The 21953-nt window shown below is 38.7% G+C and overlaps 1 protein-coding gene across 7 annotated transcripts in view; it reads right to left on the bottom strand.

Moving 5' to 3' along the window:
• LOC145999647 (TOM1-like protein 2) overlaps nt 1-21953 on the bottom strand; it is a 109022-nt gene that overhangs the window by 45553 nt on the left and 41516 nt on the right. For 6 of the 7 annotated variants that reach the window (XM_083136760.1, XM_083136761.1, XM_083136763.1 and 3 more), the window contains exons 2-3: nt 5813-5982; nt 396-486 (exon numbers count right to left, since the gene is read on the bottom strand). In XM_083136760.1, the coding sequence (XP_082992886.1) occupies nt 396-486; nt 5813-5982 (261 nt within the window). Of the gene's footprint in view, nt 1-395; nt 487-5812; nt 5983-19088; nt 19144-21953 lie in introns of those variants that run through there. The other variant, XM_083136764.1, reaches the window with a different exon arrangement.

The raw sequence follows: 21953 nt of genomic DNA, 5'->3' as shown, positions 1-21953 counted from the left end.
ACTACTACTTGTTCGATTGCATGAATAACGATTTGATTGGACAGCGGTTCACTTCTTCAGAAGATATCGAAAAGTGGGTCTCTGACTGGATCGCTTCAAAGGATGAGGACTTCTTTCGCCACGGAATCCGTAACTTGCCTGACAGATGGGCGAAAGTGGTGGCTCGTGATGGACAATATTTTTCTTAAGGTATTTATGTATTTTGTGTTTGAACTACAGCTTCAATGTGTGCGTAACAACCGCACGAATTAATTCCTAGACCAAATAACTAACCACGAACGATTGCTAAATAACTGGAAAAAAAAACTAACAGTAAAAAGTCATTGGTAACATCAATTTCCTCCTCAAACCAAACAAGCAAAAATATTACATTGTAAACTGGAACCAAGACTTACCAATTAATTTCACTAGTTCCTGAACAAATTCCTTATTACAGGCTAAAATATGAAACCTCTTGCCACAGTTCTTCACACACGTTTCCAGAACCTGCAAGAAAGTAAGAAATTTAAAAAATAATAAAAAAATAATAACCAGATTGCAATTAATGCACCTGAATATCTGACATTTCATTATCTCATTGGCCATTACATGTATATGTCTATACTTATAACAAATTTTCCTTTCTAGGAATTAGATAAGATACCCAGCACTAGCTTCAAAATTTTCCCTGGAGACAGGAACGTTTCCTTCCATTTCATAAATTTTAGATTTGTGATGTTCAAAAAAACACACACACACAAACAAACTTGGAAATCTCAAATACAATTAAAACTGATCGCAATTGGATTTCCAAATTATTACTTTTGAAACTCTAGATTCCTCTAGAAGCACAAAATGCATAATCACCAATACCACACATTATTTAAAGAATTCGTACTTACTATCACATATTCTCTGAAGGAAGAAAAACAAAAATAAGCTTTATGCAGAGTATACTGTTTTTAAGGAAAATTTAAACAATGTTGCACAAAGTACATGCATGATACCACCCATATGGCACCAAATATTTATATAAAAGTAGTAAGGAGGAAAATAGAAAAGAGTTAATAAAATTTAAAATGGAGTGTAAATACTCTCTTCTTACACAAACACATAATAATTCCATGTGTCTTTTATGAAAAATTACTTCATTTGCCTATCGATTCCAATGGCTCACTGCAATTCACAGGATGATACATCATTTCTATACAGATCCCTTCAAAAACAAATTAAATCACTCCAATTAGCTCATTATTCTTATAAATACAGTGTGTTTCAATAAATTTGATATCATTTTGTAATCCAATAACGTTACCAATTCTCGTGCAAATGATCTGAAAATTTAACAGTGTGTGTAGAAACACCTCAAAAGTTAATGTGTAGTGTGGTATGTTTTAATCTTTACAAGTATAGACATTCACTGGAAAAGAAAAGGCATTTTGTGTGTTAGAGTATGCTCGAACACAGTCGAACAAGACTGTGCAGTGTGCATTTGTGAGGTAATGTGCCAAAAATGTACCAACTGCAATGCAGATAGGTACATGGTACAAAAAGTTCAAAGAGGATAGGTGTTTGTGCAGGGTAGGGCAAGAGGATTTGGACATCCACCAGTATCAAATGAGATAGTTGAGTGGGTTCAGGACACATTTGTGCAATGCTCCAGGAAGTCCATAAGAAGAGCAAGTCAGGAAAACTAGATTCCTTTGACGACAGTTTGGCTTGTCATGAGGAAACACTTGCGAATGACACCCTATAGGCTGCAGCTCGTCCAGGTCTTAAACAGAGATGACAAGTGAATGCACAAGCAATTCTGTGTCGACATGTCTTTCACCTGACCTAACTGCTTGAGATTTTTATTTTTCTCTGGGGCTATGTGAAGGGCCCTCGTCTATGTCCCTCTTCTTCCTACAAGCCTAGAGGAACTCCAGCAGAGAATCTCCCCCACACTGGAGACTGTTACGGCAGACATGCTGCAGCAAGTTTGGCAGTAGCTGGACTACTGACTTGACGTGTGTCGTGTCACAAGCTTGCGCATATTGAACACTTGTGAACAATCATTTGTGACATCCACACACATCAAATTTTTATGCATAGATCTTATTGAGCTGAGCTTTACACCTATTTAGTATCCTTTACCTTGACTATGTAGTTACTGAGATAGTTACATCTGTAATGATATCAATTTTTTTGAAACACACTGTACTTCTAAAAACACAAATGTGAAGCTATTACTACTATGAGTTATATCGATCAGAAACAAAACATTGCAAGATGCAGTTCACACATGACACTATCAGTTATTCATCAACACTTGATTTTTCACTTTTCATCACCATAGCAGTGGTAAAATTTCAACCACTACTTGATTTATACAGTGCTGAGCAAAAATGAACAGAAAACAATTATGTACAAAAATAATTAATGAATTTTCAACCTTTCGTAATAAGTAAGAAATTAATAATTTGAATAAAAACTGAAGAACCAAGAGACATCACAAAAGCCTTCTCTGAATGGTGACAGAGAATCACTAAAATTGATGGTGAATTTAAGTATTTTTTCACAAAAGGCACTTGGAATAATTATATATTTGTGCAAGTAGAAAATTCAACTGTGTTTGCACTATGAAGAAATAGAAAACTTAAACAAATTCTGTTTGGTGTTATCTAATCACAAAAAAGCTCCACTGTTATCTTCATGACAGCTGTCTTGTTAAGCCTGTATATATTGTTTAAACGCAATACCAATGCTACTCTTGGAAAAGGCACACGCTTGAAGCATTTAAACAAGAACATATTAAGTACGAGGGTTACACCAAAAGTCACGGCAACCATTTTTTTTTACAATAATGCGGGTCAGGCAAGAAATTGTAAAATATATAATTGGAAGGTCACGATATATGCTAACGTTTAATGTATGAATTTTGAACAACATACAGATCTGTATCAGGATAGAGAAAAAGACAAAATAAGAAACATCAATCGTTCGTTACAAATGTCATCCTGAACGTTGCATGTCGGCAGTTGCTTTTCTTCCATGCCCGAATGCTGTTCCCCATCTCTCAACAGTTCAGTATGGCACAGCATCATTTCCTAAAGCTTCCACAAACTCAGTGTGACATTCTCTTGCATTCCTTCCACGGAGAACTGCTATTTTCACATAAGAGCATTGTTCATGCCGGGTCACATTCATCCTGAACGAATGTTAAACATGCACTGACTTCCCACTTCCATCAGTTCAATGTCTTGGCAGCCACTGCCATCTAGTGGCATCACAATACATTGCATGTGACGGTCTCCACTGTATATTTTAAAATTTCTTGCCTGACCTGCATTATCGTGGAAAAAAATGGTTGCCATGTCTTTTGATGTAACCCTCGTATATCACAGAAGAAGCCTCTTGTTTGCATTTAAACAAATCCAAGTTCACACAATGAACACAATTACAAAGAATTGAGGTAAAACAGGGTTGCTACGATTTTGTGATTATGAAATTCCCTGACATTTCCAGATTTCCCAGTCCAAAAATGAATTTTTTCCAGACATGTTTATCATCATGATTTTTGCTTTTGAACCTTTTTTCAACTAAATATATAGGGTGCGGCAGAAATAGACGATGTTTTTTTTGCAAATTATTACTTTAATGAACTTTTAATAAAAAAAACATTTATATGCCAAGAATTTACATACAAAAGCTCACGCTGCGACGCCAAGGGTCCCGGGTTCAAATCCCGGTCGGGCTTGGTTGTTTGTGAATGTCCATTCATCAATTTCATCATTTCAACACTCATCCCCATCTTCGCAAATTAGCCAAGAGGCACAAAACGCGAAGTAAAATAAACTAAATCAAATCAAAAAACATACAAAAGCATTACATATAGTAATTACTTCTTGAAAATTATTTCACTGAGGTGTGCACCATGGGTAGTCAAACAGATCTCTGCACGTCGCCTCAGCACACTCACAGCTCGTTGCACCATGTTGAGCGGGGTTTGTTGGATTGCAAGTTGAATTGAGTCACGCAAATCCTGTAATGTTGCAGGTTTATTTGCATACACTACTTTCTTCAAGGAAGAAGTCACATGTCGATAGATCCGGTGAGCGTGAGGCCAAGGAACATTGCCGCGACGAGAGATAACTCTTCCAGGAAACATCCTCCCAAGAATGTTGATTGAAGCATTTGCTGTGTGTGACGTGACGTGGCTCCGTCTTGTTGAATGGGTGGAAGTGTAGGTCCTGGTGTAATATTTGCTGCACACTCCTATCTGAAATGCCAAGTGACACAGCATGCCTACGAGCTGAACGCCTCGGACTTTGTTCCAATGCCTCTCGAACCATCTCTATGTTTCCTGGTGTTCTCACTGTACGATGACGACCTGGGGATTTCTTTGATGTTGCAGACGCCGAAGCTCGGAAATTCTTCACCCAATTAAGAATAGTTTGTCGTGTCGGTACTTGTCCATTTCTACCAATGTTAAAATGACGCCTGAACTTACGCTGCGTAATTGTTGCAGAGTCTTTGTTCTTCAAAAAACACTCCACAGCGAAAGCGCGATGTTCGTTCGGAAAACGCTCCATGTCTACTGACGGAAGGATTACGTAATACTTAAAATACGGTGCATGCGCAATGACCATTCGACCAAAACTACATGCATACAAAATGCTTTGAACCACTTTACAAAACAAAACCAACAATGAACACTTTATTTATCGGGATGCGTTTCTATGTTCATTTTACATCGTCTAACTATTTCTGCCGCACCCTTTATAATCCGTTATTATTATTAATATTCACTTTTACAACTTTTTTTTAGCAAATTTCATTCTACACACACAAGCAACACCTGAAAATTCGAAGAGTAAAATATAAAATTACAATCGGCATCAAATGTATTGGGTGCTACAATCACGTGCATCTAGCCTTCAGGCTAAGGTAACAGAGGTACATTATTTCACCATAACAGATCTCCACAATATAAAAACAATAGAAAAGTTTGTAAACCATACACAATTTTTCATTTCCTGGCAGATTTATAGCGTCATAGAAAATGCTGCTTTTTTCATTACATTTACGTATAAGTACACAGCATCTGGAAAAATTTTTGATGCATATAGGAATTCTATAGGAAATGCCAACAAGACTAAGATCTATAAAATAATAGACAATAACTTCATCTTCACCAACCTTTCCGATAATTATCATCATATTGTCAATGTACTTTAGTTATCAATCAGATATCTGGACTGCAAGTTTTACTTTGATATTCTTTCTAATATCTAGTATTATAAAAGTGACAATTTATTACAGAAATTCGAAGGGACCTTAATTTTGCACCAGACTGAGAATCATAAGAACGAAAGAAACAAGTTTCTAAACTGAATCTTTTTTGGGAGTGGAATCACAAGAACCGAATCCAGAAGTGGAAGTGAACTGTTTGTTCATTTTGCAACTTTTTATCTTGTAAACTCCAAAATGCACGTAAATTCCACACGATCTACAAAATTCCCTGACATTTCCCAGTTTTCCAGGTTTTCCAGATGCATAGCAACCCTGGGTAATGGTTGTCTATCGGTGCTTAAAACATTGGAAATCTTTGGTAGATGGCCTGTATTCATCAACTTGTTTCTAGTATCAGAAATTGCTTAAAGCATGCAGGAATTTTATTTTTTTACTTTACTATTACTGAGATCGAGAATGTGTGCAGCTTCACACAACATTATTTTTTACCTTCAAGACATGTTGCTAAAAAAGAACAGTGATAACTTTAGTATGTTTCCTAAACTGAAATATGCTAAATGTTAGCACTTAATGTGAAGGTGTACAATTAATTACTTACTGTTAATGTGTACATAACAACAGTGTAGTTTTTGCCAGCATTCTGCTGCAACCTCTTGCGAATAGCTTTAATGGCATCCTTGGGCCCATCTTCCGTTTCATTTATAATATCACATATTTCCATATTAAGCGCCCAGTTTTCTGATGCAAGGGATGCATCTGTTGCTTGTTCTGGAATGAAAAATAAAGTTTACATTAAAATCGCATCAAAATATAAATTACATACAATAACAATTACAAATTATAGCTGCAGATCACAGAAAATAGCCCAGAAACAGAAACCAAAATATGTTTAAGATTTTATTCCTCTCCAAAATATCAGGAAAATTATACTTTTCAATTCTAATTTTAAAATGTAAGCTGCATGCCCCTAATTTCTTCTCTTTACATAAACTCATAGTCATGTGGATTATTGCACAACTATATATTGTAAAATATATGCTGTCCCCAGGCCCGTAGCTAGAATTGATCTCCGGGGCTCACGGGTTATCGAGGGGGGCTTTGTAAACCAAGTCCATTTTTTAAAAAAATATTAAATGAAGGTAAATTGTGTGTGTGAGGGAGGGCGCTCATTCATTTATAAATATCATACTACACAAATACTAAATTTTTCTACATCTTTTAAAACATCTCTTTAAGTGTTAATTGACTGATACTGAAATTATCCCTTGCACACCCCATACTATTTTAGATGATACAGATATGTACATCACACACAAAAAACGCACAATATTTAATCACAGTGCCTACAGTATATTCCACCCCCAGCCGAAGCAATTAAACTCCCCTTCCTTCCCAAAACTTGGGAGCTGTTGTTGCCCTTTGACGCAGATCCGGAGGGAACTTGCATGATGACATCAAAGTCACAGATTTCTGTCTAAACGGGAGGTCGCAACAGGGACAGTGAAGGTACAGATAAAGAAGCACCCCTATGAAAGAACTTTCTGAAGTCTAGAGAATATTCTAAATACTTGCAGCTACTTCTGCTCATAAACAAAATGAGTGAATGTAATAGATACTGTTCATATTCTGTTGATTTATCCTTAAAGTTGTGAGTTGTCTACATTTTCACCCTTCACTGCAAACAAATTATGCAAAATAGTTTACCTAATGTAAAGGGGGGCTGATGGCAGTGCCAGGGGGGGCTGAGCCCCCCTGGCCCCTGCCTGGCTGTCCCATTGAGTACAATTTAAGACAATTATTACAAATTCCTGAATATATATAATTCACTGTCTTGATCTGAATATTTTTGTTATCTAGATGTAAGTTGTTCCATATTTGAGAAACACAAGAATTAATTTTTCCCAAGGCATTACGTCATTTTGCAGAATTGAAATGTACTCACTGTTGATAATAGGCACAGAATTAGGTGTGCACTTTGGGTTATAGGTGTGTACTCAGTAGGTAGCAAATCAGGTTCAAAAATGATTTAGTGAAATTATTGGTTTGAGTCTCTATTAATGTCCACTTTATGCACAGAAAGGCTAACTGGGCCTGACAAACAGTTTAAAGTGGGATCCAAATCACTACGTGCTTCACCGGGTATCTAATCTGGGGCCATAGCCACCCGCCTCCCCTGGCGCATACACAAAACATTCAGTTTCATTACTTTTGTTAAACTCCTGGAATCCACGGAACAAAGAAATAAAGGGTAATATTTCGTGTTTTCACAAATGTAACAGTTATTATTTATTAATCCTGGAGGATTTTATGGGATGGAAAACCTTTCAAATCTGCCACCCCACCCCTAAAGTTAAGTCCCAAGTTCGATTCTGCCCTACCAAAAACTAGGTCCCAAGCTATGCCCTGCCCAGAATTCCTGGATTTTCAAGCAACAATGTTACCAGTACGCCATAGAAACCCCAACGTGAGAATTTTTTGATGAAATTAAACATGGTTACATTTGACTGATTTTCGAGCACCGAGACATGACCTAAGTTGGAATCGAAACCAGCACACCTTATTACAATGCACTACTGAACATGAACACAGCGGTATCTATGTATTTCTACTCGTTTAACACACACCGGCTGCGATATTACTAACAAGTTGAAGTAATTTTTACATGTAAGATACAAATTTACATTTATGAAATTTTTTAAAAATTAATTGCAGTACCGTGTGTACAACGTATTTGCAAGGAAAAGAAGTGTGTAAAGTGTGGCCTCTGGGGCACTCAAATGTCAATCTGCAGGCTGACGAGGCTCTGGCGCCTGAACCCACAACCAGGATAATACTCGAGTGGGATTCCTGTCCTATTGTTCATGTGTGTTCGTGATTTGTTCCTTCACCCATCTGATCAGTAGGCTTCCTCTATGGCGTATTGGTAACGTCGTCGCCTTGTAATCAAGGGGTCCCGGGTTCGATACTCGGTGGAGGCACATGGCACAGTGGTTCGAATCCCACTTTAAACTGTAGGTCCAGTCCCGATTAGCCTCTCTATGCGTAAAGTGAACTTAAAAACACTTATATCTCAAAACTACACATCTCCATCGTCGCGATTAGCCTAGAGTAGCAGAAAAGCGATGTAAAACAAACCAAATCACTGTATTTCCAAGAAGCAAGAACGGGTATGCATTTTTTAATGGCAGCTGCTATTGAATTGCAAAAATTTATTGCTACGCAAAGACATACCAACACGACGAGTTAGCTTCCTCACAGATAATCGAAAAACGATTAAGTTGCACCTACAGTAAACATAAACCCGGCCTTCCTTTCGCGTAATTCCGAATCGCATACCTGCTGTTTTCCCATTGCTAATAAACATCCAGATAAAGCCCACGTGACAACGTTGGCACAGCAAAATATATTACTGTTGTATATTTCCTTCAGTGACGTAAGCTCTTCACGGCTAATAACTGTCTCGCTGCAGTCTTGCACAACTACGATAGAAACAATTAACAAGCAGAAAAGAATGGTTCTAAGTGATAGTGACGTCAATAGAAATACGCATTTCACTTTCAAAAGGGAGGTCGGTCTCCAGTCATTTCACGTATTAAAAGAGCCTGGTTATGATGATGCACGTCCCTATCTACCTTTGGAATATTCACGGGACATCAGTCGCATACTGAACCTTTCTCGCATACAGGGTGATACAAAAGTCACGCGACCTGTTTTAATGAAACGTTCCGTCGATGTATCGTTCAACACGCGATGGAGGTGATAGTCTGTGACCTTGGTTTTGATTAATTTGTTTCAGGTCCACTACATGTTCAGATAGGCTAATCAGGACTGGGCCCACAGTTTAAATGCGAAATCTGAACCACTGTGCCTCATCTGGAGGATTAAATTAACCCGCCCTTGATTTCAAGACGACAGCGTTACCACTAGGCCATCGGGGAAGCCTGACATCATAACAACTCAGGGATGACTAACCAAACCACGGCGCATTTTCCATGCTCGCCTACAACGGGGCCGAGCATGATGCTTGCCGGAGCTAAACGAAGAGACGCGGAATTACACGAAAGGCATTTGGAGACGCGGCCAACGGAAATTTTCCACCCTAGAAACCTGCACACTTCTGGCACGGAACTTCCGCGCGTTTCGCTGTAGTGGGCGTTACACCATTTGATTTCAATAGAAGCAAGACAACAGAAGTTCCATTGCTGCGTTTCTCCGCGTCTCAGTGGACGTTAAGCTTAATGAATGCATAAGAAGTGTCGTCGCCGACCTCTGTGGCGGATTGGTTAGCACAGCGCGCTACGAAGCTAGGGGTTCCGGGTTCGAATCCCGGCCTTTTGCATGTGCGTTCATTGTGAGTGGCCCTTCAACAATTTCATCATATCCTCATCGTCGTGATTAGCCAAAAATGGAATAAATGCGACGTTCAATATAAAAAATGAAATCAAGTCAAGAGCTGGTTTGGAAAATAACCTCGATCAGCAACTATCGTTGTTTGAACCCATAACATTTTTTCCTATTTTTATTACTATATTACTTTTGAAAGCGAAATCTTGCTCAAGATAGGGACAGATGGAAGGCCTGTGTTGCTGCAGCCATGAACCTTCGGGTTTAAGAAGGCTAGAGAGTTAGTTAGTTAGTTAGCGAAATCTTCCCTTGGTAGAATATTTGATGTGCATCACAGTACGCCAGAGACATCCTCTGTTTCGCCCTTGCAATCATTAAGCATGTTTGCAGGATACGGATGTGAACATTAATCGTACAACAATCAAATGCAATTTTGTATATTTTGCTCAATTTGGCCGAGTTTGTCAATACTATATGTAAATAATGTACAGATAATTTAAGACACGCTACAGTGAATTATTATAAAGAGTGCAGCGGCCCATAAAAACGTTTACATCCGTTTAGAACAATGCGGAACTCTAACAAGCAAAAACCAGAAACACTAATACATAATATAGGGTAATCGCTAAAATCTAATTTGCAGCAAGTTGTTTCTTTTGTTTTGCTAGCAGTGGTCCAGTGGATACATTGTAAAAAGTCTGGTGTCAAGTAACACCAAGTATAGTATTACAAATACTCAAGCGTGGAATAACTTAACCCCCGTTGGTGCTAATGCGGAATTGGCCTTTACTATTTTAAATTTTCGACATCCTCCACCCCCCCCCCCCAAAAAAAAAAAAATCAGCTCTTGATTGATCCCATGCGTTTTTATGCGATGTCGTTGATGGCATGGTAAAGTAAATAATAATTGAAGACCCAGGGGGAAAAACGATGAATGTCGATTTTTCGCCCATTTTGAGATCGCAGCGCCATCTGATAGTTCAGAAGCTGTACTATAAGCATTGGCGTAGCATGAGCATTTCGGATGGGAACGCCAAGTCCGAAGGAAGTGTAGGCCTTTTTTTTTTTTGCTTAAGAGTTTACTTATGGAATTAGCCGACATATGTATTGTCTATTTAAAATCACAATCTCATTGTGTTTATTACATGAAGTCAGCCGGATTCCGATAAAACATGATCCATGCTTGTTTTATCTAGAACATAAGATGCCTCAGTGTGCAACAAATGCTTGGAGCACTGGTGTTTTATACCATTTTTAATTAGATTGCTCAAGTCAGAAACACCGTACACCATTCGGAGTATTTTGCTCCGCACGTATAACACATGTGTAGCAAAACAGTATTTTACAATCAAGGAAACCTTTCGGCATGACAGAAGTAATTTTAAAAAAAACTACCTGAATCACAAGCGCCTCTAGAACAACAGTAGACTTCATTGTTGTGGATGATACAACTATTGATTGATTTGGTTTATTTTACTTCGCTTTCTACCACTTTTGGCTAATCGCAAATATGAATATGAGTGATGATATTGATGAAGAGACACTCACAAAGAACACACATGCGTAGGCCGGGATTCAAACAGGAAACCTCTGGCGCCTTAGCGCGCTGTGCAAAACACTCTGTACAATCGTACATTCTACTGACGTAACAGTGCCTATTAGTAATTCAGAATTTCAGACCACTGTTTATTGCATCTTGAGAGTGCTGATAAACATTTTAAAATAATTTTGTCAAGAGATCATACGATGTTAAGTTTTGAAACGAATGCTAAACATTTCCACTGGCACAATATTAGGCAGTAAGATACTAACGAAAAAATATTTTTTTAAATAAATAGTTTTGCGGGTTAGGTGGTAGAGCAGCCACAGGCTGAACTTCTACCACGAGGACTTCATCAACTTGTTTGACAAAAACTGTTTTGCTCTTTTAGTTTTTAATGCACTTCATGGAGAGAGCATTTCGCCCGTGCTGTAGAGTTCCAAGCCACAAGCTTTTTCTCCTTCTCTCTGCCTACAGGCAGGCATGGTCCTGTACGCCAAACCTAGCCGGCGTCCGGCAAGCAGAGACATTAGATAAATGCTATAACGAGAGCTGTTAGTGGAGCGTTGTAGACGGATCGAGAAATTAGCTTTTATAGTGCCATAATGCTCAAACATGTATATAATTAGTACTTTATATTTACAGTATTTACGCATTTTTAACATTTTAAATCAGGGAACGCCGGGCGTATGGGCGTACTAGGACGCTACTGACTATAAGAATGAGAACGGCCTTGGTTGGGAAACGATGAGAAGTGCCTGAAAAACGCATTATTATTTTGGCATATATTAACGTACTTATGAAAAGAAACACTTTGTTTTTCATTTCCTGGCAAATCGTCTCGAATGAACATTCATCGTTTTTCCCCCTGGCCCTTCAATTACTATTTAATTTTACACAGGGTGGAAAAAATCATGATTTTCATTTTAAAAAAATCATTTTTTAAAAATTTATTTTTGATGACTTTTTAAAAATAAATCTGATTTTAAAATGAAACAAAAAAAACTCAACATTTCATATGAGGTTTTTGCCACCATACAAATAGTGTTTATTTTTCTGGTAAACGGCCCTGTAAAATATTTAACCAGTTTGATTAAAGCAAATAAAAAATTGTATGTAAATCCACAATTTTCTGTTTCTAATACTGTACATATGAATCTACTATGGAAATGTTTGTTGTTTTTTAATGAAACTATAATAATTTCAGTAACATTTCTTCCAGTGAAAATAAAACATTCTGGATCTACTACATAATTGTAACTTAAATATTTTTATACTCTTTGTAGCTGAATTTTGGCATTTTTTTTTTTACGATAGTTTGTAAATCTTAAGCTGCCATGTTTTCAGTTTAATGATAAGGGTACTATTTATAGTTTAACATGATTAGCATTTTGTATATTATTCTACACAAAATGTTTCCTATTTTTGCCTGTAAAAATTATTGAATTTTAGATCAAGAGAAATTTATGTGTGTTTATAGTTTGCATATTGCATTTCCTTTCCTATGAGCATCACCCCATCAGTACATATATTTTTTCCTTTCTTTTCCTTTCTTAGAGCGTAATAAACACTATTAAATGTTTAGGAGATTAATGTACTTTCACCAAAAGTGATTCTGATATCTATAAAAATCCTTATGCATATTATTCTGTAAATTATTTCTCTAAGTGATTCTTTTTAAAAAGTCACCTGATTTAAATTAATCCACGTTGATTTTACATAAACGTCCTGACCCCTTTGCAAGAAATATTTGCGACGACCATGAGTCTGAATTTACGAACCTAATTCAAATTGCATTTTGACCTCTTCGTTTTCTTGTTTCCCAGACAGAAATCCGATTAATGCTGAAATAAACTAATAGGGACTGAAATGTCATTGAAAATGAAATTCGTCACTGTATCCACATTTCAGTGGTATCCGAATCACTGTGAAATGTGCCTCCACCGGGAATAGAACCCGGGACCACTGGATTGCAAGGGCTTGCTTTCTAGTAGACTCTTAAATGCGCTCGCTGGGCAAAGATGAGAGAGCTAACTTTTTGGCTGATTTGGTGTCGTGATATTATGAATACTTTATGTATCAATTGATTTAAACCAATACTATCGTGAACTTGAGGAGTGGGGAGAAGTGTTCGAAATTAGTGGTCGCATTGAGGAGTGGGGAGAAGTGTTCGAAATTAGTGGTCGCAAGTGTAAGAATCGTGTGAATGGGACTACAACTATACCGCGTTTGTTACAACCTGTCCCAGTTCCCGCGCTAGCTGTTCGCTGACTTTTCTCCGTGCTGGGGAAAGTCAAAGCCAGGCAGCCAATTAAAATACGCAACGTCGGAACAGCGTCTACGTAAGCGCCTCTCTTCTGGCTCCCATTCGCTCCTCGCTGCCCAGCAGACGATTTTTTCCTCGTTTCTCATTGGAACCAAAACTGTCGAGCGATCGCTAGCGCGGGAAAGGGGACAGGTTCTAACAAACGCGGTATAGTTTGTCGACTGTCTCAACGTATTAGATCATCACTTTCGGCGACTGCACAGTGGGCCTTGAATATTGTACATTAACCGCCAAATGATGCCTACCGTTTGAAGTCCAGATCCACACCCTGGAAAAGGAGTGGAGCTTATTTAAGTCCACTTTATGCACAGAAAAGCTAATCGAGACTGGACGTGCACTTTAAAGTGGGATCCGAACCATTATGTGCCTCCACCGGGTATCGAACCCGGGACCACTTGATTACAAAACGACGTTACCACTGCGCCATCGTGGAGGCCGGAAAAAAGAACTGAAAACTTCTGAAGGCTAAACTAAATTTGTGGACTTGGCTTCTACCAGTCTGGAAAACCTGGATCAGGGAATTCATTTTTTTCTGGAAAAGTCATGTAAATATCATGGAAATTTAATGTTTATGGAAAAAGTCAGCATTTTTGTAATAGTGCACTAAAAGTAGTTTCTGAACAAAGAAAGAAAAGACAAGCAAGAAATTTAAAACTTGTTGTTGACAAACAATACTTCACTTTGATACACTGACTATTACCAGAAGTCAGGGTGAATAAAAATCATGATTTTTATTTAAAATTTGATTTAAATCTACGTTTTATATATTTAAAAAAAATACGCTTAAAATTGCTTGCATGGTTTTTAGCACCATGCACATACGTAGATATATATGTATTTTATAGAAAGGTTTTTTCTAGAAAACGGCCCTGTAAAATATTTGAACAGTTTGATTAAAGCGAATAAAAAATATACATAAAAATACATTTTTCCGATACTTTAACTACTATGGAAATGTTTGTTGAGTTTCTTAATGGAACTAATTATAATTTCAGTAACTTTTCTTCCAGTGAAAATAAAACATTCTGGTTGCACTATATAATTGTAACTTAAAATATTAACTTAGATATTTTTATAGTCTTTGTAGCTGAATTTTGTAACTTTTAAATGATAGTTCGAAAAAATATCAGCTGCTATGTTTATTTACAGTTTAATGATGTTAACACTATTTATGGTTTAACATAAGTATTTTGTATATTTCTCTACACAAAATATTTGCTATTCTTACCCATAAAATTATTGAATTTTAAATCAGAAGAAATCCTGTGTTTACATTTCCTTTCGTATGAGCTTCACACTTGGTACATATACTTTATTTCCTTTATTTTCCTATCTTAGAAGCTAATAATTACAATAAAATAATTACGAGATTAATATATTTTCACCAAAAGTGATTTAAATCAATCCAGCCTACCAGAAGTTACCATAAAACTTGAACTATTTTCATGCAGAACTTTATTTCCTTCTATTCTATTTCATCTACTACAACACGTGTGAGGTAAATATTTCAGTATTTGGTTAAGTGGGAATATACGTGTGCATTTAGCTGAAATATATGAAATTCCACACATGTACACTAATTATCCTAATGATTTGGTCTGCAAAATTTGGGTCCTTGTCTGGAAAACTCAGGGAATGTTGTTTTTATAAAATTGTAGACACCCTGTCGTATGCGTTATTATACAACTCAATTCCAAGTAGTCTTTACTCTCGACATGGCACAATCGATATTGTTCTATCACGAAGCCAGACAGATCACAGACATCGGATCTGCTAAAGTGTTATCAGGTAGTTATTGTTAAAAACGGGTGAGCTTTCCTTTTCCCTCCACCGATCACCAATACAGGAAATTAAACAGGAAGAGTTCCAGGTACTCTGCATCAGAGATTTCGTCATTTCGCTGTTCCACAACGTCAAGTGAAGCAGAAAGGACGTTCTCCATGTGCAAACACGCATTTCTTTGAAAGTCAGCATAATAATTTGTTATACATTATGTATTGCGCTGGTTATTAAAAAGAAAGTTGGTCATGTACTGTATAACTCACGTCTTTATAAGTGTCCTTTTCTATGTTGCTCTTTCTAATTGGGAAATAAAGTAAGGAAAAGGCACAACTAAACACATACGTTTGATTTGAATTTTGCTATTTAACGTCGCTTTTCTGCCAATTTGGCTAATCGCGAAGACTAGGATGAGTGATGATATGATGAAATTAATGAAGGGACACACGCTCGCAAAGAACACCCTTCCCCAGGCCGGGATTCAACCCGGAATCCCTGGCGTCGTAGCGCGTTGTGCTAACCACTCCGCCACCGAGGTCGGCTAAACATCTACGTCTCGAACAGCTCACGACCTACGACTATCAGCTGATGAAAAAACTTCATGGAAAATATCCAAGGTACGAACGCAGAAGTCATAGGTTATCATTTCACAAATATTCATCTTTTTAGTATATCTACTAGTTTCTGAAATATATATCTGACCCAGACGGACAGTAACATAACATAAGGCCAATAATACACAGAGTTCAAAACAATTAGTCTTCTTTAATTGCAAAATAAATTCTGTTATTCTGTTATGTCGTCCTCGTGTTATGCAGCATTAAGTTCGAAGACTCAGGCAAAGCAGAATTTTAAAAAGAAATGCAAGCATACCAGCTGACTCTAGCAGGATGCACACACGACCTTGCATTTCAGACGAGTCCACCATAAGGGAACAACAGCTGCAGAGTACCGCGTTATCTATGCCAGCAAAATTGAATTCACAATCGCAACGTTTACCCTACTTCCACATTGCACCGCTGCATCAGCTTTGCCAGACGCTTTGCTTTATTGCATCACGCTGAAACAGAATTGAGGTTGCCCCACGCTATCTCGTCTGAACGAGCAGGTGTCCTGCAGTTCACAATTGTCATGGGAAGCTTCCTTCTTTTAGCTGTGTCCTGCTAAATTTATACATATTTCACCTTACAACAAAAAGAGACCTCCAAAATGGAAAGGAGGGGAAAAGTACAATACTAAGGGAAATTTCACCCCGAAGCGACAAGTGTCGCGTTCAATCGAACGCAGGCTTGTTCGGTGAAACGTTGCTGTTGACTGGCACGTTCGTAAACGGTATGTGTCGCGTGTCGTTTCATTCTGAAATCTCCCTAGAGCAAAAAAAAAAAAAAAAAAAATCACCGCACAGACTGAGGAGGGTGACACGATGCACGGTATTGAGAAAAGGGCCCAGTTCGAGCGACACGTGCAGCTTGTCGTGTCGCTTCGGTTCGGAAGGTAACATTTATTTCTGATTGGTTTCCAAGCGACACGTGTCACCTGTCGCTTCGGTCTGAAATTTCCTTAACTCTTGACTTAATGATGAGATAAAACTGTTGGGAGAGTCGTAGCTATTCTCCAACCGACAAGAGTTAAGAGCTGTCAGTGAACACGTATGTGGGCGGATTGAAAAAGTGTGTGTTGACCCTAGAACCAATGAAGGAAGGTTAGTCAGGCCCGTAGCGAGAATTTCACTTCTGGAGGGGTTCATCCCTAATCAGCAGTCGCAATCTAAAGCCGAAAAAGTGCGTGGGTAAAATCTCTAAAGATAAATTGCTCAGTATATTACAACTTATTATACAAGATGGTTAATCCAGCTAATTAATTAAAATTAATTACTACTATACACTATTTAAATTAGATATTTGTGGAATTTCGGCGTGGGCTTCAGCCCCCCCCCCCCGCCCATCCCCTAGCTACGTGCCTGGGGTTGGGTGACTTCATGGGGTACGTCTGCTCTCCGCCCTCTGGTTTAACTGCGAAGGGACAGCAGATATTGGCGGACCGAAGGTTGGTTTCTGACTGAAGGTAAGGCAACAATGCGACAACTCTGCACCTCACCTTTGGACCCCTCCATTTGGAGGCGAAAGTCTACACCGTCCAGGGAATCTCTAGAGCAAGCGAAAGAAAAGAAGTCCTCTGCGCAAGTAGTGAATCCAGGGACTCGACCAATGAAAGCGTGAGGGGAAGTGGTGTGTGGAGGGGAAAACGCAACTGTAGCTACCAGTCGTTTGCTGCAGCGGACACTGCTTTGCTCCGCAATCTCGCTTTCTCTTCTCTACCGTTATGTGTCGCCTTGCTCCAAAGATTCCCGAGGCAGAGTGAAGACCTATTATTTCATCGCGTGGACTGTAGAGATATCTGCGTCAGAAGCAAGACTATATCTTCCCATTATAACACCATTAAGCCTTGTTTCCATGATTATGAAAAACTAAATATGCTGACCAAGGTAGTAATTTATTTTATTAAAAACAAACTAAAACGTTTTAGTTTATGTTTTTAATAAAATAAATTACTGCCTTGGTCAGCATATTTAGTTTTTTATATTTTCCCGTGGCTCGAACACTCCTTTTGGCTGGCAGATTGTGTTGCTGACACAAAACCGACACTCAGTCTATTAGTAAAACCGACACTCAGTCTATTAGTATAACCGACACTCAGTCTATTAGTATATCGTCTCGTAGCTGGAAATCGTCTAAGAGAATAGAACGGAATAGAATGGATTTTTATTTAAGCAGGAGAACAGGAATATTTCTTCCTCGACCACGAAATACTTTACTTATACTTCAATTATCCTGCTGAAGGGGAACAAAAGAGCCTTGACACAGCAGTTCATACAAGAATACGCATGTTACAAATTGGCAATAAAAATTTGGCACAAATGGCAACAGCGGCGAGTACGTTAATATTCAAGCTTTGAGCACATTTCTTGTCTTTTGGGGCGATCACACGTATTTTGCCGATTTTCTGTTCCCTGCTTTGATGTATGAGCCTCCACCCTTCCGTTGTTCAAACTCTTTTTCAGTGCTTGGGCGATTTCTGTGCGCGCAGTTACGTAAGTGCCAACAAGTATAGACGTGAACTTGTTATTTTGTGCTGCAATCTGATGCTTATTTTTCGCTGTAGGGGTGGCACCGAACGAGACTAAACTTTGTAGTTTGTCGCCTCATGCAAGAGGTTTGTTTCGTTCTCGGCCTCGTCGCAAGTCGTACGCGTCTATTTTCTTCTCGTCTGGAGTCTCAACTTGTACAGTCACGGACACTGCCGGCTTGTAATGAATACAATGACTTTCAATGGAATCGTTACAAGCCAGCAGTGTCCGTGACTGTACATAGCACTACAAGCAGGGTTGTTAAAGGTCCAGGAATTTTAAATAAATTCAATTCCGGTCCAGGAGAGAAAATCAGCAAGCGTAATTGGGTTCTGTACCGTAAAGAACCTTTTTATCTGTAATGTATTTCAATTCGGTCCAGGAATCTTTACTCCAGGATCAATTTAAATACGGTCCAGGAACCTTTTTTCCGGATGAATTTAAATACGGTCCGGAAACCTTTTTTCCGAACCAATTTAAATTCAGTCCTGGAATCTTTACTCCAGGATCAATTTAAATTCGGTCCAGGAACCTTTATTCCAGGATCAATTTAAATACGGTCCAGGAACCTTTTTTTCCGAATCAGTTTAAATAGGGTCCAAGTTCCGTATTGAAATGAAACAATACGCAACTTGAATCAAATACGGACCTGACGATAAACAATTATCCACTTGTGAGCATGAAAGACTAATCCAGGTGCTGTCTCGAGAATCTAAGGTGCAAGGTAGAAAAGCGCGAAACCGCTGCAGTCACGTTACCACTCTCCATGTAGCCCCATTCTCTCGCGAGCGTTCCTTCACTTGGTTCTAGCAGCACTGCCGTTCCCTGTTGTAATATCTGCTGGCAACACAGCAGCCTCACGTTACCTCATCGACGGCTCCTATTGGCTGCGGTTCCTGGATCGGATGCCGGAGCAACACGTGGCGGGTTTGTTTGAACTCAATGTGACGCCATATAGTAACTCTTCCTTCTGGCACACGAGAGAACAACAGCGTTCTGATTTAATCCCTGCGCTACGTTTTCTACAACCGCAGTGTGACATTCCAATGTAAAACGTACTCGCTGACATTCTTAGAAGGCAACTTTTAATCGGTCAAGCCTGGTCTGTAATTGTAAATAAATTCAATCCCGGACTGGGAGAGAAAATCAGCAAACGTAAATGAGTTCTAGACAGTGCATAACCTTTTCATATTTCAATTCGGTCCAGGAACCTTTTTTACGGAAGAATTTCTATTCGGTCCAGGAACATTCTTTCTCGCATCAATTTAAATACGGTCCAGGAACCTTTTTTCAGGCAATTAAAATACGGTCCAGGAACCTTTACTCAATGTAACAATACGCAACTAGGACCGAATTTTAAATTGTGCGAGAAAAAAGATTCCGGTCCTGCAGCGGAACCCAATAGAACCCATTAGAATTTATGGGTTCCTGGACCTTTAACAAGCCCGACTACAAGTATACAGAATGGCACAACACAAACTTTCTTCCACGGCATATAGAGGTCCTTAAGGCAAACAACTTTTCTCAAAATCGTTTCCTTTTTCCGTTTGACACCTCGTTTCGGAAATAGATATTTTCCTGAATATGTGCTTTGACGCTGCAGATATTAACAATTGTCATTAATGGGATAAACCCTCGTGCGATGAGAGAACCGATCTGGACTTTTCGTCTCCAGACGTGGGAGTTTCCAAGTGCATAAAGCGGTGTTGTCACGCATCTGATTTACACTGTTCATGCACTTTATATTACCCAATGAGAGCTTCAAGAATTGAAACAAAACGCCAAAGAAGCTGCCGACAACCTCTGCACCAGCACACGTAAAAATCTATTATTTAAAAACACATGGGATACAAGAAAAATAGCCATGGACAATTCGCTGAGCAATACTTGTGCATTCCACTGTACCCCGAACTGCTGCATAAGTTTGGCAATGGTATATAGCACAAGAGTTTCCCGTCACCATGGTTACTGAAAACCCAATTGGTTCAAGGGTTCATGTGATCTCCCCTGCCTTCCAACACAAAAGGCAAAAATAGAATTATAAGTTGGTTCTTTCAACGCGCGGGCCTAGTCTTTGGAATTATCGCAAAGTATATTACTTGTGTATAAATATTGAGGTACATAACCGATTGATATGTTTCAACAACTCGCACAGTAAAGTAAAATTGGTTGTGCAAAATTAAAAAAAAAAAAATCAAAGCAGTCTCGAACGAAACTAAGTGTCTTGGGCACTAAGTCTCGGTCTCGTCTGGACGAATGTCGAGGGGTCAGGTCTCGTTCTCGTTACGATTTGAAAAAGACCGTCTCGTTATCAACCCTAACAATGGTCTCCCGATTTATATCGTTATTCTGAAAAACTACCACCTACCCGTTATTTGCAACTTCCGAAACACACCGAAAAACAAGCCTGTTTTACCTTCGTACACATATTCACAAATTGTATCTCTCCGTACCTCGATCAATAATAATACACAGTATCACTGAAAGAACAGCTGTCCAAAAAAACCTTTCGAAGGAAATTAATCTTTTAGCTAACTGATAACGACAGAAATCTTTCAGCTGCGAACAGTTTAAATGAACAATGTAACATCTGCACGAATGAAAAAAACAATGATGCTTTTCGATTTAGCAGTCTCGGTGGCAGAGTGCGTTGAATTCTCGACTCACGATGGTGACACTGAAAGTTCTCGGTTTAAATCCAGAACCGAGTCATTATTTATTGTTTACATTCATCCTCTTCTTTGGGTGACGCCGGGATTTAGAATCAAGAATGAGGGGTGCAATGTATGTACGAGGGTCACTATTTATATTTTGAGCCTAACAATGAAAAAAGAGGAATTTGGCATTGAAAACTGCTTTATTGTTTTTCGAAGTATTCTCCTTTATGGTCAATACACTTTTGCATTCGTTCGAACCATTTGTCAAAGCAGTTTTTCCAATCTTCTTGAGACACCTCCATAATATGCTTTTTGAACGCATCAACGGCGTCTTCCGCCGACGAAAATCGTTGTCCACGCAATTTATTCTTGACATTCGGGAACAAGAAGAAGTCATTGGGTGCCAAATCAGGACTGTGCGGCGGATGACCTATCAATTCGATTTTTTGACTGTTCATAAAGTCGGTTGTTAGACGAGATGTGTGACAGCTGGCATTGTCTTGATGAAGAATGATCCGACGGCGTTTGTTTGTTTTCCGTATTTGACCGAAGACCTCTGGCAAACAAATTGTTGTGTACCATTCAGAGTTGACCGTTCTACGTTCCTCTAAAGGCACAGTTGCCACATGACCAGTTTTCCTGAAAAAACAGGCGACCATTTGTTTCGATGTGCTTCGAGCGCGAACAACTTTTGTTGGATTGGGTTCATCTTGGAACACTCATACAGTCGACTTCTGTTTACGTTCCGGCTCATATGCATATATCCATGATTCGTCACCTGTTACAATCTTATATACGTCTTTTGAAGCACCACGATTGTATTTATTGAGCATTTATTTGCACCAATTGACGCAAGCGTCTTTTTGAGTTTGTGTCAAATTGTGTGGGATCCAACGAGAACATACTTTTCTCACAGCTAAATGATGATGTAATATTTTATATATGCTGGTGGAACTAATGCCTATG

The sequence above is a fragment of the Lepisma saccharinum genome, chromosome 15 (assembly GCF_977018435.1).
Source record: "Lepisma saccharinum chromosome 15, izLepSacc3.1, whole genome shotgun sequence".
NCBI classification, from domain to species: domain Eukaryota; kingdom Metazoa; phylum Arthropoda; class Insecta; order Zygentoma; family Lepismatidae; genus Lepisma; species Lepisma saccharinum.
The sequence above is the reverse complement of the archived record's forward strand: the minus strand, read 5'-3'. Positions and strand labels throughout refer to the sequence as shown.